Source organism: Malus domestica, chromosome 09 (assembly GCF_042453785.1).
Source record: "Malus domestica chromosome 09, GDT2T_hap1".
NCBI classification, from domain to species: Eukaryota; Viridiplantae; Streptophyta; class Magnoliopsida; order Rosales; family Rosaceae; genus Malus; species Malus domestica.
In genome coordinates this window covers 16,050,697-16,076,750 of record NC_091669.1, presented here as the reverse complement: position 1 = coordinate 16,076,750, position 26,054 = coordinate 16,050,697, and the positions used below count along the sequence as shown (strand labels likewise).

Sequence of the window (26,054 nt, the reverse complement as noted above, 5' to 3'; positions counted from 1 at the left end):
CCTTCACTTGCAACTTGCTCAACTACCTTCCTCCTTCTAATCCCATGGAAAAATCAAGGGTTTTTAAGGTCTATTTCATGTAGAACTCCATAGGAGAACCCGGGGCTTCTCGACGACGATTATCATTCCGGAGAGTATCACCATTCACCATTACCCTTAATCAACTTCCCTTGGACCCAAGAACAAGACCCAACTGGTGGTTGGGGCATTGGAACACCAAGGAAGCCGAATTGAAGAATACCCACCTTAGGGTTTCGTTGGGTGCGAGCCAATCTGAGGTCCTTCCTGGCCAAATTGGACTCGGCCATAGGTATAAAGTTTACTTGTTGAAATCTTCAATCTTGTAAAATTTGAGATTTTTTGGAAAAAGTCGAATTTTTCGATATGTGACATTTGATTTATAAAAATGTTGTTGATTGTATATATTATCGATAAGGTCTGCCACTTGATTATTCTAACAATTGACAGTCTTATCATTGAATTGAGACAAGATTTTATTATACTATTGTAGATATTGTTTTAGGACCTTAGGGACTTATAAGTGAAAATCTAGTGATTTGATTTTACGAAGCAAATGATGTAATATCATGGACCCTACATTAGAACGACGGTTCGATTCCTCATTAAATGTTGTTGTGGGAGACATATGAGAATTTTTAAGTATGTGAATTATCGAAGGAAATCTAAATGTAGACTTGTGCTTTGTTAGGCGGTGATAGAACGTGATGCCTTGACTATCGTGCTAGGGTACATTAACACGGACTCCAGGTGAGTGACTTTAATATATGTGATATTGGTAATTATCGGGTTGTCATAATTATGATCTTGTGTGGATATGAATTGGTTTTATGAATATGTTCTATTGAATTGTTATTCCAATACTTCGACATCAATTTATGTTTATGAAATGCAGTGTAGCATGTATATGGGAAATGTGGTTTGATTTGTATGATTGGCATGTTGAGATTAATGTGAGGACTAGTAATGACCGTTAACCATTATGATGGGGATTTGTTGCTTCAATATTGTTTCACCTTCCGCTTCGGTGATTGGTTCTAAATTTAGTAATTGTGCCTAATTTCCCTTTGTTGAGTTTTTGTAAATTAAGTAACCTATGCTTGTCTCATTTCTTTGCACCGTTGTACATTCTGGTTGTTGGTCTTTTGCAATTCCGTTGAGTGGTGGTCCGGAATCGTATCCACTCGGATTCCATTGAGAGATGGTCCGGAATCTTTTTTATTCTGCGATTCCGTTGAGTGATGTTCCAGAATCGTATCTAACTTGGGTTTCATGTAGTTATTCTTATGTATTGTACTTAGCGATTCTGTTGAGTGACGGTCTGGAATCGTATCCACTTGGATTCCGTTGAGAGATGGTTCAGAATCCCTCATCTTTTGCGATTCCGTTGAGTGAAGGTCCGAAATCTTACTCACCTTGGGATTTATTGAGTTTGAATTGAGATGGCTTCAAAGGTGTAAGCTTCGGCCAAACTGTGTCGCTTTAACTCTACTTTTCATTGTGTTATACGAGAAGATGGTTGTGAGATGTTGTGATTGGTTTCAGATAAACCGTTGGATGTCTGGGTGACTCCTTCGGGGTTTGAAAATGTTTGTATTGAATTCTTATGAATGATTTATATTCAAGATATGTAAACTGTGATTGATGGTTGGCATTAGGATTATCCTCACATACTTGATATTATTGTCACTCTCATAAGCTTCGCAACTTATCCAGGTTGTTATTTGCCTGGTGCACCATTCCGATGGTGTAGGCACTGATCGTATAGGTGATAGGTTTGAGTAGACTTCGAGAAGTTTGTAAGTGGGGGTAGCAGTGCAGTTATCAGAGACTTGGAGTGTTAGGTTACCCTTGTTTCACTCTTGTACTTTATCTTTTGGGACTTCCTTTTAAGCACCTCATACTTGTTCTTAGTAAAGCAAAGATTATGCTTCTTTTTTTTTGGGATGTACATAATTGTAAATATTTTACAGAGAACTTAGCCACCTTCACATTAATTTGGGTTATCAGTTAAAGTATTTCATTCCGTAACTTATACCAGTAGAACAACCTACGGCAAAACATTGTTTTATTGACTGATTATTATTACCAAATACAAAAAGTCCTTTATATAGAGAAAGACTAAACCCTAGACTAAAACTCTAAAACAAACCCTAGACTAAAACAAATACTTAATGGGCAAGTAACTAATCCTTGGCCCGCAAGATAACTAATAACAATTTAAACTCATCACCCCCCGTCAAACTCATGGCAGAACACAGACATGAGTTGCCAAAGTAGATGTGGATGCAAGACTCCAAATTCCAATGCTAAAGCCGATGCCGATGCCGATGCTGATTTCAAGCTCCCATGTCCAATCATCTTTCCTAGATTCAGATTCTGAATCAGTTGCAATATGCAAAACAGAAGCTGCTGCTGCTCCAAGTGGTGACTTCTGTGGAAATTCATGTTGCTGAGATCGCTTCGGACATTCGGATTTCCAATGCCCTTTCCCTTTACAATAAGAACACTCATCTATAGCAACTCCAGTTCTGATACGAGATCTTGCTGCAGCTAATGCTGAAGTGTTTGACAAAGATGAAGAGAGCCTATGTGACTGCACGCGGACTTCTTCGGCTTGCAACTCACTAAGAACAGAATCAACAGATGGAAGAGGAGTTCGATGAAGAATGAAGCTACGGAGAGTCTCGAACTCATCTCGAAGAGGCATCAGAAACTGAACAAGACGTTGTTCTTCTCTATATTGACAATAGAGCTCTACACTGCCAAGTTCTTTAGGTTCAGTCAATGCAAGTTGATCCCAAAGATTGGTCATTTCATTGTAAAAATCTTGAATACTCTTATCATTCTGCTGGATTGCACGAATCTCCATTTCTAATTGATACCTCTTAGCAAAATTGGCCTTGGTATACAACTTTGCTAAGTGATCCCAAACTTCCTTAGATGTTGAGAACTTAGCGAGTTGCATTGCAATAGTCAAATCAATAGAATTATTAATCCAAGTAATAATCTTTGAATTATTCATCTCCCAAGCAACAAACAATTCAACATATTTTTCATCCTTGGGGTTATTCGGAATGGAAACCATTCCAGAAACATAGCCCCACAGTCCTTTTCCAATCAAAAAATTCTTCATCACATACGCCCAATACACATAATTATTTCCGTTTAATTTCACACCAATAGCTTGTAGGGAATCATCCTTTGCAGATGCCATATATACAATGACAACACTAAGAAAAAATACCTGATAGCAATCAGCGAATAACAATCTGATATGGTTATGCCGCAACAATAATAATCTTGAACTGTTGCAGATTGATGACAGTGCAGCAGGGCGCCATCTACGAATTCAAGCGGTGCAAAACTCTGATGCAAAAACGTGCAGGGTGCAAGGGACGGTCAGAAACTCTGGTGCGGTGCAGAAACTCTGGTGCAAAATGTGAACTGTTGCAGTGCAGAAACAGTGTAGGTATGTAGGTATGTATTCACGACAGTGGAGATGGATTCATATGCGAAAACGGTGCGGGATACATGTGTAGCAGTGCGGGGTGGTAGGCAAACGATTTTAGGAATCAGTTAGGCTGACGGCGGGAGACTGGTCTAGACAACCTACGGCAAAACATTGTTTTATTGATTGATTACTATTACCAAATACAAAAAGTCCTTTATATAGAGAAAGACTAAACCTAGACTAAAACTCTAAAACAAACCCTAGACTAAAACATATACTTAATGGGCAAGTAACTAATCCTTGGCCCGCAAGATAACTAATAACAATCTAAACTCAACAATACCGTATTCAACGAACATTATTTTCCTTGTCACGTGTCGATTTTCAACGTATGTTGGGATCGGGACGTGACAATAATCCCTCTATTGCCCGGAAAATAAAGCCTTTACAAAAAGTTCCAAACTCAACAAGGTATAACTCATTTGGTTATTTCATCTTCCTTTCGAATCAAACATGACAAGTGACAGGTATTAAAGAAGATAATATTATATCAAAAAGCAAGAACCGCTCAAACCCCCTATCCAAAATTGCTCTCCTTCCTCCGCTTTCCATATACGGATGAAGGATAGAATGTCTGCATACAGAAACAATGCTCAACTCATGGCGCAAGATTAGATACAACATCTAAGAATAGACATTTAAAAGATAAAGGAAAACCCCCTTAAAAGCAATGCTTCCTCCTTGAACAAGTGAGACTCCATATCCAACCTAGATTTAAAATTCATCTGCACAGAATATTGCCCAAATAATGGTCGACATTTCAAAAGCTCTCTAAGTATGGGAGATGAAAACATAAACCAAGAACAACCAAACCCCATTCAGAAGCAGATAACACATTTTTCTTTGATCAAGTCAGACGTCATAACCAAGAAATTTTGGGATGCATCTGATATGAAACATTGATCATTGATCAAATAATACTGCAAAACAACATAAACCCAAGAAGTAAAGATTTAAATCAAACCCCCTATTGGAAGTAGCTTGTTCTACTTCAACAAAGTTGGACCTCACTTATAGACGAGTTGGAAAATGTCTGCAGCCAAATCCAATTTGGCCCGGAAAGGCTCCAATTTGGCTTATACCCATCGAAACCCTAGAATGGATGAGCTTCGATTCTCCTTCCTGAAGGGTGAAATCGACTTTGAACGCCTCCAATGCTCATGCATTGTTCTTGGTGATTTTGACTTAAAAACCCACGAATTTGGGCGAAGATGGAAGATGGAGGGTTGAGGAAAAGGTTGCAGGTGTTGTATGGTGATGATTTGACGGAAGAAATGGCGAAATTTGCTGGAATTTGTTGGGTTGGGTATGCGGGTGCTAGGACCGATGGGAATGAAGCTTTCCTTCCTTTTTCTTTTTCCCTTCTTCCCCTTTTTCTTTTCTCATGCCACCCCCGTGGCTTTTTTTCTTTCCGTCTTTTCTTTTAGCCATTGCCGTGACTTTTTCTTCTCCTTTCATTTTTTTTTTAACAACACAACTTGAAACGTCCGTAATTATACTATTATAATCCGGATTCACAAATGGTTTTCGCCTATGCATTCGTGATCTCGATATCTATTCAACAATATAATTTGTGACCTCGAATGGTTTACAGATTTTAAATAATTAATTTTTCGAAAAATATAAAATCTCAATAATATCAATACGTATAATACAACAATGAAATTCAAGAACGGGATTTCACAATCGTAGCCTTTTCCTCATTTCTAGCCGCTTCTTGTGCCTCGTTCAGTTCACCTTGGCGAGCAAGTTCATCCATATATTTTGTGTGGTCATTTTTGGAAGAACTCATTTTTTTCTTTGCCGCCTTTTTACCTTAAGGCCTTAAGGACCGACGAGTTGCCTAGGTCTTCGGCACTTCTTTGGGTGTCCCTTCCGGCACTTCTTTTCCCATGCGGCCTTGTCTTGTTCTGGCGAATTGTGTAGAGGGACTTCGTGCATGACAACTTTTGGACTTGTTGGCACAATTCTATATCTGGGACAATTTTTGACAATTTCCCAACATTCTCATTTGTTGAATGATTTGTTGTGGTTCTTTGAATTGTACAATGCTTGTGCTTGTAATGTCTACAAAATGTGGGATAATACAATATTATAATGTGGGTGTAACACAAATAAATAAATTAAAATATTGATGTGGGTGGAATACATGTAAATAAATTAAAATATTGTCACTTGATCCACTAAACTTGTCCCACTACGCAAATTACTGGAAGCAATCGAGATAGCATTTTTCCAACAAGTAAAGGATGTGTTGAGTTTTTTCCCCCTTGAAGACCTTGACTACTTATGGCGTCTTTTCCATGTATAGCGCAAAACGCTTCCGTAATTCTACTCCACATTTCTCGCAATTTTATCTCATTACCCGTAATTGGGTCATGAGTAGTATGAACCCAGCATGCACACAATGTAATATCTTCGATGAGCTTCCACGTAACCATTTTTTTCACACAAAAAGTATATGAAAGCCAGGATTTGGGTTTGTAAGTGTTAGGGTTTTACCTTACACATGGCAACATCCTATTGGCCAAGGTTTATGGAGAAATATTGTCAAGATATTAAAAGGAAATAATATCTTGAGATAATGAAGTAATTATCCTTAATTGAATTAAATAAGGATTACTTACTTGAATGGGGTTAATCTTCAATTGGGAATGTATTAAATATAGGATTTGGGTAATTAATCATTATCTTTAATGTTCTGACTTTTCCTTGCCAAGAGCAAATGAGCTGTGGGCAGTCGTATTCAGCTGTTAGGACCTTCATGGGTGTGAATTGCACATGGGAATATTTGAGGAACCTGCCTATTTATTAAGAGTAATCTTGTTTTTCTTGAGCAAAAGTCCACGTGTTGCCTCTATAATTTTTAGGATTATTAAGGTCCACCCTCCTCATTGAAAAGTCTTGGCTCTGCCACTGAGAATCACTGCCGAACTCTGAAGCTACTGAACTCTCTCCTCTTATCAAAGCTTTTATAATCTGTTGGCAAATTTGGAATGACCGAAACAAGTTAATTCTCTGAACTGTGAAGCCTAGCCCTGCTCGTTCTATTGCTCTTTGCTACTGTAGGTGTGGATTTCTTTAGCGTATCAATAATGCTAAGGATGTCAAGAAAGAAGACTGTCAAGCCTAATGAGGTGATATAGTGGTACCACCTGAGCTCCTTTTGTGAAGATTACTTTGATGAATCCGTGGTAAGGAATAATGTGGCAGCATGTTTTGTGATAAGAGACGATAAGGGCCAGCCTATCATTATTGATGCTTTGAACCTTGGTGAAGTTACTATCCATGTGACGGAAGCTATGGCTTTGAGAGAAGCTCTTCAAGTGTGCAAAACAAAAGGGCCCCCTTCAGATTTATATGGAGGGTGAATCAAACTTGTTATCAATGCGATTCAGGGACATTGTGGTGTCTTTGGAGACTTAGACCCATCAGTGAGGACATTCGATGACTGGCATCTTCCTTCACGTTGATCCTTTGGGTGTTATCTTTAGGGAAGTGACTCAATCCGTTAATTGGTTTTTAACGGGTGATCAAATAACGACCTAACCGGTTAACATGTTGACAAAAAATATGTTATATTTCGTGTTGAATTAACATGTCTTTTAAGAAATTGTCAAACCTATGCCTATTCTAAGTATATATTCCTTCACTCAAAGTGGCTATTAGTTTCTCAAAGCAACAAAGACGACGTCGTCTGGCAGTTGATTGCCTGAAAAAGAAAAGAAGGGAAGCACGTCATATCAAGGCTGTAGGAAAAAAGTATTGCTATGATTGGATGAAACAATGCTTGGTTACTCAATGATGAGTAGGAACTTCTACTCACAACTCTTCATGTTCGGATTACAGAGTTTTGCGTTTATGATTAGAACAATTCATATTATGAACCACTTTGTAAATATCATCTTTGCAAAAAGTGAATTAAAACTAAGACCATTTAGTTAATCTATTATACATAGACGGTTCGTAATACTTTTACCAATTCTGTCAATTTGTTTTTATACAATTTGATGGTTGAACGACGTTGGTTTTAATTGATTTATTGGAAATTAGATATTTGTAGAGTGATTTATAATATAAGCGATTTTAAAAATAACTACAAAATTTTATAAATTAGCAACAAACAATTTTGTGTTGAAATTTCTGTTCAATTTTTTTAGCAGCCAACTACTTTTCGGTTGGATGGAAGAGTTTAAAATGTCATAACGTATTCTCTCATGGTCGTCTTCTTTTCTCTCTCTCACTCTAACCCTAGACTTTGTAGAGAGATAAAGTCATCCGACTTTCCACTTGTACCCCTACGCATCCCTGCCCCCACCCACTTCTCAACTTTCTTTCAAGCAAGCTGTTTTTATCCATCTAACTCCTCTCCAAGGACTAAGGTTTGGTCAAGGCCTCGTCCGACCCCCAAATCCTCCTTTCTTTTTAGGGATTTTTTAGGGTTTTGATTTAGGGCTAGGGTTTCTCTGTGTGATCGTTTTGCGTTTTGGGGATGGCAATGGAGCCGCGGGTCGGTGGAAGGTTTCGACTTGGCCGGAAGATCGGTAGCGGATCGTTCGGAGAGATCTACCTAGGTTATTTTCTTCACCTTCTTGGTGTTTTTGATTTTTGATTCTTTCAAATTTACTTATTTATTAATATTTTTTGTTTGGGTTTTTATTTTCAGGTACTAATATTCAGACAAATGAGGAGGTTGCGATTAAGCTCGTAAGTTCTGTTTTAATTCACACATTTTCTTGGAATTAAATGTTTTTATGCAGCATTAAGAAATTATTAGTTTTTCTTGGATATTTATGCTGTATTAATAATCTTTTTGCCGAATTGACCTCCAAACTATGATCAATTATGTATTTATATCATTGCTAGCTGATGATCATGCCGTGTAGAAATAGGCTACTTTAGGATGAGTGCTGTAGAAATGGAAATTTGGGCCGGTTTTAATGCGTAATTGAGACTTTGGGGGCTCTTCAACTGTGTATCGCTTTAGTAAATGCGAGGAGGGGATTTCAATTGAGGCATGGCATTCACGGTTGAAACTGAACCTAGTATCCTTTATGTTCTTTGCATTTGAAGTAATCCATCTCCCACGTTGTGGGTGGTTGAAATTGGGTGATACTGGAAAATGAAAATTTGAAAAAGCAGAATGTGATTTATATGGTTGAGTGTTGTTTGGGCATGTTGGTTCACTGTGTTGGGTGACGCAAGTGGAGTAGTTTGTTTGATACTTTGGCGTCAATTCCTGTTCGCTTGGTAGATCTTGGAGTATCTACACTGTAACTATTGACGATTCTGGGTCGTTGCTAGTCTACAGTGATGTGGCCCTAGTGAACCTGACTTTCGAATGCTTTCAGTGCCTTCTATGCATGACAATAGTTATGTTTGAATTTATTTCTTTTATTTAGCAAGTCTTTGTGAATGTAGTGTTTCTCATTGATGCTTAGACTGCTGCCGTTTGATTCCTTGAACTGTGTTGTGAGGATAAATGTTAGAAATCTGGTTATGATCATCGTTTTGTGTGTGTGTGCATATTTGGATGAATTTGCCAATTTATATGTTTAATTTGCTTAAATTTCATTGTACTTCTTTTTCTCAGGAAAATGTCAAAACAAAGCATCCGCAATTGTTGTATGAATCAAAGCTGTATAAAATACTACAGGGAGGAAGTAATGGCCTTTACCACTATCAGTGTTGCTTTTCAATATTTTGCAAGGTCTGGCATGTATCTTTCTGAACTGGCTACTATATACAATTTTTGCAGCTGGAGTTCCAAACGTGAGATGGTTTGGCACTGAAGGAGACTACAATGTTCTTGTGATGGATTTACTGGGACCTAGTCTTGAAGATTTGTTCAACTTTTGCAGTAGAAAATTGTCTCTTAAGACTGTTCTCATGCTTGCAGATCAAATGGTAGGATTCTTTTCACAGATGCATTTTCTTCTAGAATCTAATCTTCCTTGCAGTTTGTTCATCTGAGTCTTGGAACTTGTGTCAGATCAATCGAGTGGAGTTTGTTCATTCCAAGTCATTTCTACATCGTGATATCAAACCAGACAATTTCCTAATGGGCTTGGGTCGACGAGCAAATCAGGTTTTTGGAACTTTCTATTTAAATTTGTTTTTTTCCTTGTTCTGTGACTCACTATGAAACTTTGGTTTTGATTATGCGTTTTTTTATATATAAATGCATTAAAAATCTGTTCTTTCATGTAGATTTACATCATTGACTTTGGTCTTGCTAAGAAGTATAGAGACACTTCGACTCATCAGCATATTCCTTATAGGTTGGTTTGTTTGGATTATTTAATAATTGATTCTTGGTTTATATTACTTAGTTACATAGCTGGCCTCAAATATGAAATGCTTTTAGTTCTGTTCTTGTTCCTATTTTTAAAAGTAAAATGTGTATCAAGATTTCTACCCTATTCTTTAAGTGGTTGCTCTTTGTTGTGTCTGTTTTTAACTCTTGTTGCAATAGATGTCCGTTGTAACATCAGTGGATTATCATTTTGAAGAGTTCTTGGTCTGAAGATACATTGTTAGGTGCTCTTATTTTCCCATTGAGGCCGAACCTAAACTTGTGCTCGAGAGATAGCTGTCCATATACTGATAAGGGATGTATGGATAGCACCATTAGATATAATAAACTAGGTGTAGGGACTGTGTGCTAATGTCATTTAATTTTGTCTAGTGACTCTGGGCTAGAGTACCGAAGTTTAGTTAAGCATTTTAAATAAAGAAAACTTATGAAAAAGGCTTGAAAACTTTGAGTTTTAACGACAATGACAAAATAAAGGGTAAAGTGAATAGTACCATGATTGAGTTTTTAGTGTAAAATTGTGGTTTTTCGTTAAAGTGAACAATACAGGGAGCTTTTCGTTAAAGTTCCCTTTTAAATAATGGTAGTCGTTGAATAATTATATTTTAGGGGACTTATAATATTACTTTCTTTTGGTTTCTGGTGTTTGTTTTAACCATCCAAAGGGAAGGAGGGAAGGAGTTGGTCAGTATCTAGACCACAAATAAATGATTTGGGAAGAAAACCACACGATATTGCTTGCATGCAATTTATTCTCTATATTGTGATCAATTCGTCTTTTCATTTTGGGAACTGCCCCAGTTCAATACTGTTGACAATTCATGTCTTTCTTAGCCTTTTTATGTTAGGTGTTTCTGTGAAAAAATAAAGTATGCTTGTAATAGATACGAAGATAACATATATGAAGTGGTAAACTAAAGTTGATTTGGTAATTATTTAACTGCAGAGAAAATAAGAATTTGACTGGTACTGCAAGATATGCAAGCATGAATACCCACCTTGGCATTGGTAAGCTCTCTCTCTCTCCCTCTTCCGTAGCTTTTTCCCTTCTTCTTCCGCCTATCATGTTAGTCTGATCATGTTAATTTTATGCTGCATAGAACAAAGCCGCAGGGATGATTTAGAATCACTTGGATATGTGCTCATGTACTTTCTACGAGGAAGGTAATTATTGTGCCTGCCCTTGTCATATGTGTGTGTATATATTTGCATGTTCTATTGTTTTATGACCATTTGTTCTCCTTCTTAAGTCTTCCTTGGCAAGGACTGAAAGCGGGAACGAAAAAGCAGAAGTATGAGAAGATCAGTGAAAAAAAAGTGTCAACTTCTATCGAGGTAAGCCGAAATATAATGATTACAATTCTTTGTTAATATATATTTTTTATAAAGACATAAGATGGTATAGAATTTTATTCGTTAGGGAATATTCACTGGTTTTTCTCTTAATTCTTTCGTAGGCATTATGCCGTGGGTATCCCACAGAGTTTGCGTCATACTTCCATTACTGTAGGTCTCTGAGGTTTGATGATAAACCAGATTATGCTTATCTGAAGAGACTCTTTCGTGATCTTTTTATTCGGGAAGGTTTGAAATTGTTCTTTGATAGGTTGCAGCAACTCTATTGATGTTAGGTCGTTAACCATGCCTACTGACATGGTTGTCTTCTTTCTTCAGGTTTTCAGTTTGATTACGTCTTTGATTGGACTATCTTGAAATATCAGCAGTCACAGATTGCCACACCTCCTACTCGGCCTCTTGTAAGTGCTGTAATGGTACATTTTCAGTGCATTTTAGTGCATACATTAATCTGACATTACTTTATATTGAATAGGGTCCTAATGCTGGTCCGAGCTCTGGCTTGCCTCCGACTGTGGCAAATGCTGAAAGACAATCTGGTAATTATGCCATTCATTTCATTTTCTGCATAGCAGCAATTCATTTGGATGCCAAAACTCTGTTTCATGTCTCCCTGTTTACCTAGTTTAGTACCTTGAAAGTGCAGTGACATACTTGTTTTGCTGCATCATTCGGGTTACTTTATATGGCTGTTATAAGTGTTCTCCCAATCTCCTTGAAGTGTTTCTTGTTATATTTTATTCTAGTATTTGTTTGTCTTTCTTTTCAAGTACCTCAACTGTTATTTATTCACGTTTTGTTCTTAACTTTTTGCAGGTGGTGAGGAAGGTAGACCAACTGGTTGGTCATTGTCAGATCCTTCTCGTAGGAGAAACTCTGGACCGATTCTAAATTCTGGAAACATTTCTAGGCAAAAAAGTCCTGCTGCAAATGATCGATCTCTTTCTAAAGATGCAATGGTAACGCGTTTCTGTTTAAATCTTGATTCATTAAACTTTCATCCCGTTTGGTTATTTTCGATTAACTAGTTTGACAATATTCTCTCAGTTCTACAGATATTTCATTTTATTCATTGTTATTTGGGTTTGTACAGTTTTGGATTAATTTATTCCATTCATTTTACATGGGTCATGCAGTTATCAAGTTCTAATTTCATGCGGTCAAGTGGATCATCGAGGAGGGCTGCAGTGTCTAGCAGTCGGGATGCTGTGCTTGTTGGCAGTGACGCTGATCCCTCTCGCCCTCAAACCACAGAATTAAGCCCCGGAACACTAGGTAAAATTTCTAGTGGCCAAAGAAGTTCACCGGTTGTGCCTTCAGAGAACAACCGTACATCTTCAGGAAGAAACATTTCAAACGCAAAGAACTTAGAATCCACTCTCAAGGGTATTGAAAGCCTGCATTTTAATAATGATGAGAGAGTACAGTATTAGCAGCAGCCTCTCTCAATTTCTGGTCCACTGTAAATTTGAAATACCGTATACATTTGTCACGCGCTTGGGGTGGAATTTGTTTTAAAAGTGTATTATGTTTGAGGAAAGCTGCAACAGTTTGGGGGCCGTCTCTCTAAAGCAGTTTGCAATAAAGACGCGATACAGAAGTGGAAGTTGGATGCCCCGGAAACCCTACCCAGGTAAAAAGCCCTTTTGTCAGTACAGTTCGAGTTGGGTCGCCCTGGTTTCACCTTCTAGATACCTTTATTAATTTGATGTTATCATGCATGTTTGTGCTTTTCATCAAACATTACAACGTGACTCAATGCAGATAGACACTGTAAAACTGTAAGTACACCAATGTTTTGATTTGTTGATGCATATTATGATATTGTAATCCTCCTTGTTCGGGTTATAAATAGTTAAAAGAACCGAGTGTTAAGACCTGTGAGTTGAGGTTGATTCGTTCCTGTTACATATTTTTTTTTGGAGCTATGTGCGTCAATATTTCTAGGGTTTAGTTTGGCATTGAAGTGTTCTGAAAAAAAACTGCTTTTGTTGTGTCGTGAAAACAAGTTGTGAAATAAAGAAGTGCTTGGTAAACTATAGTTGTAAAAGTGTTTTATTGTGTTTGGTAAATTTTTATGAAACAGTTTTGACTAGGCTGATTCGGTCTAATCGAAATTTCGGTTTTTCCGAAATTCAGTAATGATCGAAATCGAACTAGAAAGCATGGCCTAGTAAATTTGAAAATTTTCAATTATTCATAGGTCATTGCAAAACCAAATTTGCCATCAAGATTAAGAGCAACCCAATAACACAATAACCAAACAAACACAGATGAACAATCCCAAATCCCAAATTCTGATGCAATCCTTAAGTCGACCCTAATTCAAAAGCCCTAAATTGTAAATCCCTACTTCGTTTTAAAAATATGGAATTGCTTACCTTAATGGCTTGAACACTGGAGATGGAGCAAAGAGGATTGTGGTTGATGGCGAGTATAGAGAAATGGGTGGTCTAGAGTTACGCCTTAGAGGATAAAGAAATTAGACAGGGTCGAGAGGGAGAGAGTCAAAGATGCGTGCCTCCAAGTCTTGACCGCACTGGACAGGTTCAAAAGTGCGGAGTGTGGTGAAGTCGGAGACTTGGACAGGGCAGAGATGAGATGAGTCGAGAGAGCTTCGATGGTCGACAGAGAGTCGAGAGACTGAGGTACTAAGGTCATCTTCAACCGATGGCTGGCCAGATGGCTCATTTTAGCTCTCTGGCCCTCCAAGATTTTTCAAGATATTAATATTTTAATGAACAGTATAGGGTCATATTTGCTTCCATCTCAAACCGAGGGCCAGATGGCTCGTTTTAGCCTTTTCACAAAAAACCGTCTCCAACTAAGGGTCATAAGGCCAAACATAATTTAATTTAATGTTGTATAATGGCTTAGGAAGTTATAGGAAAAAAAATAGAATTTAAAAAAAATATGAAACAAATTTTGTGAAATAGAAGTTATAGGAAAAAATAGAAGATATATGAAAAATTTTGTAAATAAAAAAAATAATAAAACTGTAAAAATAAAAAATAAAAAATGCAACGGCTACTAACCGTTGCATTTGAATTTTTTTCTTAAGAAATCCTGTCCGTTATAACCAACAGTAATACATGCTATTATTTAGTATAACAAAACATTAAAAAAAAATAGCCAGCCCTCCAACCCTCTCCAATTCCGTGGGGTCCTCTCAGATTCCAAAGCCCTCTGGCCTAGCCCTCAGTTGGAAACGGTTTTCGGGCTATTTTCGGCCCTCTGCCCCTCTAGACCATTCGGTTGGAGATGACCTAAGGTGAGAGAGAGTCTATGAAAGTGAGGTGAGAGAGAGAACACAAACGGTTGAGATTCAATCCAATGATGATTATTAATTTGACTATATCAAAAATTATATTAAGATATTTACCTGTTCGCTACGCGATTACAGAACAAACGGGATATGGATACCAATTCCCACATCGAATACTTCACTATTTTTCGGATTCGGTATTTTTATCAGTTCAATGAAAGCACCAATCGTTGGAACTAAATTGACGCACATCCGCGGACGCAAGTGAAATCCAATTGGAATTGTCTGTGATCTTTGGCGAGGGGAGAATGAGGTTGATTGGGGGGGGTAGTTGACTTCGAATACGACTGCCTACGTACCTCCAGAAGGAGAATCAAATCACGGGTGTAGTTCTCAGAAAGAATGGTGTGATAAGCAATACATCATGAACCATCATTGACGAATAGACTATGGAGGGGTGTTAATAAGATGAGTTCTCCATGAACGTGTCTACGTGTAGACGGTGGCGTGGTGAGGAAATATTTGTGTTGTAGTCTTCTAGAGAAGATGAAGAACCGTTCGAGAGTACTAGAGAAGTCTCCTGAAAAATGTCCATGCTAGAGTATTTATAGAGATCTTGAGAATCCTTATAGGAAAAGTAGTCTCCATTAAATTGGGATATGATCTAGAAGATGTCCAATTCTCCTAGGATTATGATTACGTTGCCTAACCCCAAAATATCCTAATTTGACTTGAATTAGGATTTCTTTACTTGGGAGACAAGTAATATCTTTAATGGGCTAAAGCCTAACTTGCCGGACTAAGGATGTCGGACTACGCTTCATAGGCTATGGGCATTCTGGTTCTTCTTGCCATCCAAGGTGCCACTTGTCATGGTCCTAGAAAAGCATGGTCCACACCTTCCTAGACCAAAGGGCTAACACAAGGTTCGTGTTTCATCAAATCAAAAGGTTCATAATCATCGTAAGACCTAAGATAACTATATAGTCCATAGGAGAGTGCTATGCATCCGTTAGTAGTTCCATAAATTCTCATTTGTTTCACTTAAACAGTGGAAGTATTATATGCTACTGATTCAACAAACCTTGGACCAATAGTTATGATAGGCTCAAAGTTATTTTAATGAGATTAAAATGAAGTTGATGTAGTCTAACACTACTCCCTCGATAAAACGTATTGGTTAGCCCATTGTGAGGCTACATTAACTTCGTTATGAGGCTACGTCAACTTCATTTTAACTCCCTCAACAAAGTTGTTTTAATGAGATTAAAATGAAGTAAGAGGTTTTATGTTCGATGCTCGCCAAAGATAAATTTGAATCACATTATTGTTAGTTCATTGTGAGGCTAAGTTCATCTCTTTCTTGTAATGTATATAATATCGTTTGTTAAAAAAAAAATAGACCCAAGACTGCCACCGACCCGACCCAAATCCTAACTCGAGTGACCGAGTCTGTTTGGGGGTTTTGTGAGCGCAGGAGCAAAACCCTAACTCGCGAAAGTTGTCGTAGGAAGTAAAGCAGTTGATGAAATTGTTGGGGGTCGAAGCTGAGCAAAGAAAACCGTACCATTGTTTGTATTTGGTGAGTGTTCTTTCTCCTCGCTTCAAGAATTTTTGTCTGGTTGTTTTGGTGCAATTATGCTTAATTTTTGGTGTAAAAGATTGCAATTAGTGCTTCCATGTTGTAGAATTGTTTGTGGTTCAGCGACCCGTTTGCGTGTCTTTCAAAAGGAGCCTATTTTTATCGGATCATATGCATCGAAATCATCATTAGTTGCTGAAAAGGATAAAATCAGAGAGAAAGATCGCTCTTTTACAGTTATGTACCTTATAAATCCATGTGGGTTGTCGATAGATGACGCTGTTTCTGCGTCGAAGAAGGTGCATTTTGATTCCCCAGAAAGACCGGACTCGGTTTTTAATCTTTTCAAACACTATGGAGTCGGGGATATATCTCCAGTCTTGTTAGGAGACGCCCAAGGCTGCTCTTAGACGATGCTGAGAAGACCATTAAGCCCAAACGCGAGTTTTTCAAGTCTATTGGCATTTCAGGCGCCAACCTTGATCGGATACTTGGTTTCAACTCTGTTAGTTTGAAACGAAACTTAGAGAGAAGTATCAAGCCTTGTTATTATACATTGAAAAGTTTAGGTGTCTTCAATGACGAGGAGCTTGCTCGTTTCTTAGAGAACAAACAGTGGGTAGAGCCGGCCAAAGTGATAAACAACCTTGTTCCCAACACTTCGCTTCTGAGAGCAGTTGGAGTAACAGAAACCACAATCTCTTATTGGGTGGTCCATCATCTCTCTGCATTGTTACTTGAAACTGAGAAGTATAAGGGAAATGTCAAGAAGGTCATGAGTCTGGGTGTCCCCCCTTCGTTTGACAAATTTATGGCTGCGGTTAATTCGATGAAACTGTTGAGTGAAACAAAATTTGCACAAAAGATTGAATTTTATAAGAAGCGGGGTTGCATTGCAGATGATTTCTTGTTGGCATTTCAAAAGGACCCTTATTTTATGGCATGGGAATCTAGCATAGAAAACATATCTGAGTGAAATGGATTTTCTTGTGAATATAATGGGTTGGCAGCGTGCAGATGTGGCCGGAAATCCAACTGTTCGACATAGAGGTTTGGAGAAGTGGATTGTAACAAGGTATTCAGTTATTAGAGTTCTTCGTTACAGAGGCTTTATAGTAAGGGGAGATTATTCTCTTGGGACCGTGCTGGTTGCTTATGGGCACAAATTCTTGGATAGGTTTGTAATCAAATATCATGATCAAGTACCTGAATTACCGAGCATCTTTGAAGGGAAATCCACACTTGCAGAACTAGGCTTAGGATTTGATCAAAACTGAGACTTGTGTGGAGAAGCTGCTTCTGTTTTTTATTTCTTTGACGTTCCAATAGGCAATAGGTATTTATTTTACTTGTTCTGACGTTGGTTTTATATCCGCACTGCAAAATTGGCACTCCTTTATGCTAATTTCTTCTTATAAATTATTATTACTAGGTCTATATCCTATCTGACACTGATTAGTTTGTGTATAGTAGATGCATTTTTAATGTTTCTGCCAAACTTGAATTGTGTTTTCCGGTGGATGACGAGACGTGGCCGGAATTCCAAATGCAACTTGGGTTTTTATCACATTTCTTTTAATTGAAGTCTCAATGCAGTGGTTCCAGAATTTCTTGTACTTCATCCCTCAAGTCTCAGTTTGTTAGGCGTCCCTGGCGCGTTTTGGTTCTATACCTTGATTCAACAATGTAACTTGCTATGGTTTCCCTCTTCATTCCCCAGTGAAGGTTGCAGAAAAACTTGGATAGAGATGCAACGATCATGTCATCCCTAGGGCATCTCTCGCTAATATATACGAGTTATGATGTATTTCCTTCTCTAATGGACTAGAATTTCGAACTAAGTTTGCCTAATCCAAATTTGGGTTTCCAAAGGAACACAAAGTATAAATTTTTTTTTTCTTTCTCTAATGTAATGTTTGGACCAAAAACTAAATGAAGTCATTGGAGGAAAAACAAGAAACCTCAAACTCTTTTCTTGTCATAAGAGAAAAACTTATCATTACTTGTTGTATACTCAAATATCAAACTTTATGCAAGTAGTCGACTAACCTGATTAATAGGGTTTTGGGTTTTTTTATTAAGCGTCTCAGGTTCGAAAATGTTTTAATTCCTAACTTAGTTTAATATTTTGAATCATCCCCCTCCCTTTAATAATAATAATTTTTTTTAAAAAAAGTGTCAGCTTCATCTACTTGTCGGTATAGAAAGTTACATGCGATTTACACATAAATATTTAAATTTTAATGTATGAGACCACTTAATATTACAATTTAGTCATATTTTTCTTTACTTGTAAGTGAGAAATTAAGGTTAAATTTATGCCAAATAAATGCAACTATTGAAAAAAACATTACCCTATAAATATTAGTTGGTTTCATAATAGCGTCCAAAACAAAATAAAATTGAAAATGGGAGCACTTGTTTCCTTCAGCCAGTTCTGGCTGGCGTAGGAAGTAAAGCAGTTGATGAAATTGCTGGCGGCTCGAAACCAAGAAGAGAAACCATTGTCTATTTGGTGAGTTCCTGCTCGTTCACTACAAGTACTGCATTTGTGCCTGGCTGTATTGCATCCATCCAATTATGCTCAATTCTTGTTGTAAAAGATTGCAATTAATGCTCGGAATTGTTGGTGATTCAGCGACCCATTTGAAAGTTTTCCAAAAAGAAGCTATTTTTCTCAGGTCATATTCATCGAAATCATCATTAGTTTCTGAAAAAGATACACTAGGAGAAAAATGTGGCTCTTTTACAGAGTCTTACCTTATGAACTCATGTGGGTTGTCCCAAAAACTCGCTGTTTCTGTGTCCAAGAAGGTACAATTTGATGCCCGAGAAAGACCGGATTCGGTTCTTAATCTTCTCAAACACCATGGATTCAGTAAAACCCACATCTCAGAACTTGTTAAGAAACGTCCAAAGTTGCTCTTAGCCAATGCTGAGAAGAACCTTGTCCCAAAGCTTGAGTTTTTCGCTTCTATTGGCATTTCAGGTACCGGCCTTGCTCACATGGTTTGTATCAGCCCGGTTGTTTTAGAACGAAGCATAGAGGGAAGTCTCATGCCTTGTTATCATATCATAAAAAGTTTACTTGTTCTCGATGACTACAAGCTTTCTCGTTTGTTTGCGAACATTCAGTGGGTAGGGCTGGCCAAAATGAGAAGCAACATTGCTCCCAACATTTCAGTTCTGAGAGCACTTGGAGTGCCAGAAACCTCAATCTCTTATTGGGTGTCACATCGTCCTTTTCTAATATCCCTTGAATCTGACAAGTTTAAGGAAAATGTCAAGAAGGTCACGAGTATGGGTGTCCCCCCTTCGTCTGCCTCATTTATGAAAGTGCTGTATGTGATTACTCGGGTGAATGAACCAGAATGGGCACAAAAGATGGAGCTTTATAAGAATTGGGGTTGGACTGAAGATGATTTCTTGTTGGCATTTAGAAAGAATCCTCAGTTTATGGAATTAACAGAGAAGAATTTTTCGAGTAAAATGGATTTTCTTGTGAACAAAATCGGTTGGCATCCCGCAGACGTGGCTGGAAGTTCAGTTGCTCTAAATTATAGTTTGGAAAAGTATATCATACCAAGGTGCTTAGTTATTAGAATTCTTTGGTCGAAAGGCTTGATATCAAAGGGAGAATTTTCTTTAGGTACCCTTGTCAGGAAACCGAAGCAGTACTTCTTGGATAGGCTTGTAATCAAATATCAAGAGCAAGTACCTGAATTACTTAACATCTTTGAAGGGAGATTGAGACTTGCAGAACTGGGCTTAGGATTTGAGCAAAAGGTGGACGGTGTGAAACAATTTTAGGAAGAAGCTGCAATGTTGTTTCTTGTTCGATGATTGAAGATCAACTGTAAGTCCTCCTGCCACAAAATGTGAAATCTTTCTCTACTTTGACATTACAATAGGCATTTCTTTAAACTATGTTTCATATCTGTATGGATGACTTCTCCAAATAGCATGTATTGCAGTGTTCTTGTTCTCTGAGACACATTCTTCTTACAATTGATGGATCTGTATCCGATCTGACACTATTATTAGTTTATGTTTTGTGACACATTTTTTTAATTTTGTTTCTGCTATGATCAACTTAAAATTTAGTTTCCGGAAGCCAGTGGGCTGGCGTCATGTAGATGTGCCCAGACTTCCTAGTGCAACTGGTCTTTGTATTTGAGGAATGAGGTGTATTGTAGTGAACAAATTGGTAGATGAAACTCTGTTAGTCTTTTTCTTAATTTGATGACTAAAAGGATCATAAGAACTACTTATTCATTGAAAGCTCTACTGTAAAATGTGATTTTAAATGGCTACACACACAGATTTGATTGTGTTAATTCCATATGCATGAGTCGCTCATGAGATATAAATATGCTGTTGTAGACACATCAGAAAAAACCATCCTACCCGGTGTTAAGATACATTCTGCTACACTTGAATACAGCCTCGGTCAAGTGCCAATGCTGTTCGTGATGGTCTGAGGGCAGTTAAAAATACAGTTGAAGATGTAGCTGTTGCCTTAGTAAGTTTACGTTTTTTGTTTCTTCTCAGCTATCAATTTGTTGCTTGGAGTTTACGTTTTTTTGCACACGATGCCAAAAAGAAGTAGGAATGACAAAAACATTTAGATCGTATAAGATTATACTTGTGACATTTCCCGCAGCAGAGCGCGAGCGTTTTTACTAGTAAAAACTATCTAGATAAATGAAAATAAAAGCCTAGGCAAATCCATCAAAATCTACAAATAAAATCCATACAAATGTACCAAATACATAGAAATTTTTATAATAGAAATCCATATAAATGTGTTAAAATCCATATAAAATTGTAAGTCTATTAAAATCTGTCACTTAAAAAGAAAAATTAAAATCTTTTAAAACTCAAATTGACTAAACCCCCATTGTTCTCGCTATAGTTGAAATTTCCAATTTTCAACTCGAAATAACAATATAAAACAAACTTCATTTTTTTAATCAAAATTATTTTGCATGCCAATTGGACTGTGCCGTGTAAGTAAACCCGATTCGTACAAGCTGCTCTCCCATCTGAGGTCAAAATTTACTGAAAATTGGTGGCTCCGCACTATTTCTGCGACAGCGCTAGTCTATGTTGGCGCACTCTACCCTCACCTGGAATCATAACAAAACTACTACAAAATGAGTATGAACTCAGTTTGTAACTAGGTAGAACACTATATATATATATATATATATATATATATATATAGCCGTAAACTATATATATATGTAACTAGACCTCGGTGACAGCAATATGGAACACTAACAACATATCATCTATTAAGGAATATAGGAACAAGATGACACCAAGACAGAAGGGATTGCTGCATCCATGACGGAGTAAGTTTAATATGGTAGAAGAACACTAACAAACTATCATTTATCCTCTACTGTATAAGAGAAGTATAGTATGTACCTTAAAAATTTCTTAATGGCACTGAATCCCAGGAAAATTACACCAGCAATGAACCAAGGATATAATCTAAAACGCTTGTTGGCCTCCTGAAACGTAAAACAACATGTTTGATTAATGGAAAAATTGACCCGTGTAATTCAAATTAAACAAAATATGTAAAGGACTGGCAATGCATTAGATCAGCGTATTATGCATATTAGTACCACCCAAACCTACACAAAACTATTTCATGTCAGTTTGAATATACTTTTTGTTTTTTTCTTCCTTTTGAAATCATGGTATACAGAGAAGAAGAGAAAATCAAAATATGTGACCATTAATAGGTGAAATATCATACCTGTTCAGCAACTGCCTTAGAAACAATGATCTCGGCATCTGCCAAGAATTGCCCCCACAAATTTTTACATTGGAAAGGCATGAGCAATGTTTTTGATGATTCAACCTGCATAGAGAGGGGGTGAAAAGTCACAAAAAAGGTACATGGTGCTTACATGAAAATAAGAGGCTACCACAACATGAACACCTGATCAGAGAGAGAGGCAGAGAGAAATTAGGGGAGGCGATGGGTGGAGGGAGAGAGGGAGGCACTTTGCAGCCCACATCTCCCACAAGGATGAAAACATCTGAATATCATCCAAGTTTCGGTATTTTTTTTCAGTAATGGAAAGCGGGTGGAAATTATGGGGAGGGGGAGAGTTTGTTTGCAGGTGAAGAATCAGATTCTGATTGGCATGGGGAGAGGAGGGTATCTTGTATTTGTGATGTTCCACAAGGACGCTTGCATGTCCATGTCCGGAAGAAACTAAAATGCATAGCCTAATTTCTAACTAGAGAACCAGAAAAGAAAGTTCACCTCTTCCCAAGTATTTGAGGCCAGTAGGTCAAATGTTGTGACATTCCCATCTCTGGCAGGAACATTTGTGGAACCAAGCAAGGCACGGGATAAGGTATTCAGAACATTTTTACCATCATCGTCACCATCCAAACGGCTCACAGCCAAAACCGAAAGCACTTCTAAGGCCTGAAAAAATTAGCAGTATACAAGGTTAACAAAGCTTCAAGTCAAATTCAAACTCAAGTTTCAATGGGTGTTATAATATAAATCGTGCCGTACTGCAGAACGAGAAGTTTTGGTGATTGCTCTGATATCTTCCCACCCGTTCCAAACACGTGGAATGGTATCAGAATCGTGCCTAAAATGTTCTGAAAAACTGAAGGCAATTTAAATAAATCATCAGAGATTCAGAGTCATGGCTAAATAAGCTGCAAATCTTCAGGCAATTTAAATCTCAATCGCATACGGAAAAATCTGAAGCAATGTTATAGCATGATCAAACAAGTGTAAGAATTTCTTACCTTTCCCTCATATGGATCAGAACCCCTTCAGCCTCTTCTATTGCTTTAGCTTTAACCTCATGTCTTGCGTGTTCCTCTAGAGTTGCACGTATTTTGCCTTTGGTTTGATCATCCATATCAAAACCAGGAAATGCAGTACAGCACCCAGAAAGAACTGATTCAATTTCTTGTGGGAGAATTTTTCTTAATGTAGGCCATGTCTCATTGTTAGGTCTTTCTAGAAGGGCTTTCACCGGTCCTGACAACGACCGCTCCAACTTCCCCTGCATTTTTGTTACGTCAGCCACCAGGTTCCCAGGACAATTTAGTCACCATGGATAAACATGTAGAGATTGACTACCATTTTAGAAAAGATCCACAAACTACTTGGAATGTGTCACAATAAAATCAATCAGACTGCTTAAAGAAATTAACTTGTGACAGTAGCTCCATTTTTTCTTCATCCTACCCCTTTTACTTTCTTCTTGGTGCCGACTTCTGGCTTGGAGGTTTATGAATACCAGTCACTCCAACTATTTCAGAAGAGTCAAAAGAAAGAGAAAAAAAATATTACTATTATATACCTTACAATGTGCATCAAGTTCGGATATCTTGTGAGCATAAACTGATGCAACATGGGCTTTCATGTCACGTACAAGTTCGTCCATAACTGTAGAGGTGTCCCAATTTGCTTGTTTGATAGCAGCATCTGCATAAATAATGTGTCAAATCTCAGTCCTTTACAAAACAAGTTAAACACAAATCACACCAGTTGAAAAGGTCTATTAATTATGTCTGTTGAATTATAAGTCTATAGCTGATTAGTATTAGTGAAATAAGATGAGTTTATTTGTGTATTCACTTGAGCATATCTACCAAGTGTAAAGTAAAAAGATGTAAGGCCATGAGTGCCATGTGTGATGATCCTAGTTGTTAGGTAATGAATGGCTGAGATCAATTTTTCTGATATGTTGATCCAACTCAGCTCTTGTTAGCTGTAATATCTCTCCCTGCACGTTGTGTGAGACTGAGAGAGAAGCATTAATGAAATAGAATATCCCTCTGTGAATTTTGCAGAGTGGAAGAGCAACTATTCTTTTCTCATCGTCTCTGTGCATTCATCTTCTCTCCTTCTCTTTTGCTAATCAGAAATATCAAATACTAACATGGCCTCAGAGCCAGGTTGCGTCATTTAAAAATCTGGGCGTAAATCTGTGATGTCACTGAGCTCAATCGAAGCTCACGAAAGGTTTGCAAGATGTCTGGATCTGGAGACTCGGAGGTGAGAACTCCAATCTTCTCCGGTGAGAACTACGAGTTCTGGAGAATTAAAATGGTAACAATCTTCAAATCCATTGGGTTATGGAATCTGGTAGAAAAGGGATTGCCAACACCCGATTCAAAGAAGAAGAAGAAGGAAGCTGAAGGGTCGTTGGAAGACGACGGTGATGAAATGGTTGCTGTGCTCATGAGGGATGCAAAGGCTCTAGGTATTATACAAAATGCTATTTCTGATCAGATCTTTCCTCGGATTGCCAACGCCGACTAAGCCAAGATGGCATGGGATCTACTGTACAGTGAATACCATGGTGGTGATCAGGTTAGATCGGTAAAACTTCAAAATCTTAGAAGAGAATTTGAGTATCCTAGAATGCGAGATGATGAATCCATATCTAGTTATCTCACAAGACTGAATGACTTAATTAATCAGATGAGAACATTTGGTGAATCTCTTTCTAATGAGAGACTTGTGCAGAAGGTTCTGATACGTCTAAGTAAACCTTATGATTCGATCTGTTTGGTTATAGAAAATACAAAGTGTCTAGAGACTGTAGAATTGCAGGAAGTTGTTGCAATCTTGAAGAGTCAAGAACAACGGTTTGGTAAACAGCGTCTTCATTTGGTAAACAGTTCTTTTTCTCAATTGGTCAACTTTGAGCCAATTTGAGCTTTCCGCTTTGGCATGTCGGGGTCAAGGCTGATGTAGACAGCGTCTTCATTTGCCTTAGATTTTGGCGTGATGTCATCCTGGGGATTATGATCTAAGTCAAATTCTTTTTAACTTTTCTGTAGACCATATGGCTGTGATTGCTATGTTGATTTGTCCATGCGCGTGCTAGAATTGCATTCTCCTTTTCATATCATGTTCATAGTTTCGATGGAACAACAATGTGCCACCAACTGGTCTCCTTTTATTTCTTTTACTCCATCGAATGCTAGGTAGCAGAGTAACTAGCATTTGGTAAACAATTGTATCTTGGAGTTGTAGATAACCGTTATAACCGGCACGTAAATGAATCTTGTGGGGGATTTTTTATTTTTATAATTTTTTTGTTTCATCTTGGAGATTACACATGTGAAATTATTGAGATTTATAGCATGAAACAAAATGGAGAACATGTTAAACTTCTATGCAAGTACATGTAGTTACTTTACGGTTGATGTTCATATTTATATATATGGCTGTGAGATTTATCGTGAGATTGAATTTGTTGTCAATTATAAAATAGTTATGTGTGTATACTATTCTATACTTAATGTTGAAGCATACTGTGGAAATATAGATTACTGTTTGATGCTCTCTTGGTTATTTAACAATATCTCCTAATTCTTTTATGTCATTGCTCACTAGAACAAACAAATAATATTGAATTTTCTTCAATGTGCGTATAATTACTCTTACTTTTGATATCTTATATATAATGAAATTGATTTGAGATTCTCATGAAATGAATTTTCTGATATGCACCATAATGTGGGGGTATGTTTCATTGCTCGTACCCATGTTTATTCTAGTGAAGCTATGAATGATTATGCACCTTAAACAATTTATATGTGAAATTATGACTAAAATGTTTTTTAGCTTGAAATTAGTTATAACATGCAGGTTTAAGAGCATTGACGAGCAAATATATGACCAAAAAACTTATATATGCCTTGTGAAGCAATCATAATTAATAAAATGACTTGTTAATCATTTGTTTGCATGCCCTGGGAGGCTAAATGCAAAATTGTCGAGGGGGATGTGCTTAAGCCCATAAGGGAGTCACCTAGGGAAGAAACCCAACTTCTGTTAGAGATCCCATGAAGGAAGTTCAATGTGGTAGAAACAATCCACACTGCGTGATTCATAATATCACTCATTATATTGACGATATCCATGAGATATTCTTCCCCTCATCCCTATGGCATTAGTGCTATTTTATGTGACGTTAGGAAGGGTATTAACCCTGAA

At 37.5% G+C, this 26,054-nt stretch overlaps 5 protein-coding genes and 1 long non-coding RNA gene across 9 annotated transcripts; 4 read left to right on the top strand and 2 right to left on the bottom strand.

The window, feature by feature from the left end:
- Window positions 1-2,263: 2,263 nt before the first annotated feature.
- Window positions 2,264-3,235, bottom strand: LOC139187796 (uncharacterized). The gene has a single exon (XM_070804392.1). The coding sequence runs from the start codon at window positions 3,233-3,235 to the stop codon at window positions 2,264-2,266; it is 972 nt and encodes a 323-aa protein (XP_070660493.1).
- A 4,499-nt stretch (window positions 3,236-7,734) lies between these two features.
- On the top strand, window positions 7,735-13,088 carry LOC103453584 (casein kinase 1-like protein 2). The gene is made up of 14 exons (XM_008393131.4): window positions 7,735-8,106; window positions 8,199-8,239; window positions 9,126-9,195; window positions 9,291-9,439; window positions 9,525-9,620; window positions 9,743-9,813; window positions 10,795-10,856; window positions 10,949-11,012; window positions 11,099-11,183; window positions 11,306-11,432; window positions 11,523-11,605; window positions 11,680-11,743; window positions 12,021-12,163; window positions 12,341-13,088. Exons 1-14 carry the CDS (start codon window positions 8,025-8,027, stop codon window positions 12,635-12,637), a joined length of 1,434 nt encoding a protein of 477 aa, XP_008391353.1. The 5' UTR covers window positions 7,735-8,024; the 3' UTR covers window positions 12,638-13,088.
- Window positions 13,089-15,926: 2,838 nt separating this feature from the next.
- Window positions 15,927-17,939, top strand: LOC139188278 (uncharacterized). The gene is made up of 2 exons (XR_011571625.1): window positions 15,927-16,051; window positions 17,648-17,939. It is a non-coding gene; the product is annotated as an uncharacterized lncRNA (long non-coding RNA).
- Window positions 17,940-18,459: 520 nt separating this feature from the next.
- LOC103453585 (transcription termination factor MTERF8, chloroplastic-like) lies at window positions 18,460-20,601 on the top strand. The gene is made up of 2 exons (XM_070805540.1): window positions 18,460-19,907; window positions 20,435-20,601. Exon 1 carries the CDS (start codon window positions 18,632-18,634, stop codon window positions 19,859-19,861), a length of 1,230 nt encoding a protein of 409 aa, XP_070661641.1. The 5' UTR covers window positions 18,460-18,631; the 3' UTR covers window positions 19,862-19,907; window positions 20,435-20,601.
- A 195-nt stretch (window positions 20,602-20,796) lies between these two features.
- On the bottom strand, window positions 20,797-23,526 carry LOC103453688 (protein ROOT HAIR DEFECTIVE 3). 4 transcript variants are annotated; one of them, XM_070805541.1, is made up of 7 exons: window positions 23,404-23,526; window positions 22,841-23,103; window positions 22,599-22,695; window positions 22,338-22,505; window positions 21,822-21,926; window positions 21,485-21,570; window positions 20,797-21,197 (listed from the first exon to the last, which is right to left on the bottom strand). In XM_070805541.1, the coding sequence occupies exons 1-7, from the start codon at window positions 23,485-23,487 to the stop codon at window positions 21,134-21,136; spliced, it is 867 nt and encodes a 288-aa protein (XP_070661642.1). In that variant the 5' UTR covers window positions 23,488-23,526; the 3' UTR covers window positions 20,797-21,133. The 4 variants fall into 4 exon arrangements, with proteins under 4 accessions (XP_070661642.1, XP_017192231.2, XP_070661643.1 ...); XM_017336742.3 differs by having other exon boundaries at window positions 20,797-21,180; XM_070805542.1 differs by having other exon boundaries at window positions 21,485-21,567.
- An 848-nt stretch (window positions 23,527-24,374) lies between these two features.
- LOC139187795 (uncharacterized) lies at window positions 24,375-24,767 on the top strand. Its single transcript, XM_070804391.1, has one exon. It carries the CDS (start codon window positions 24,375-24,377, stop codon window positions 24,765-24,767), a length of 393 nt encoding a protein of 130 aa, XP_070660492.1.
- Window positions 24,768-26,054: the final 1,287 nt, after the last annotated feature.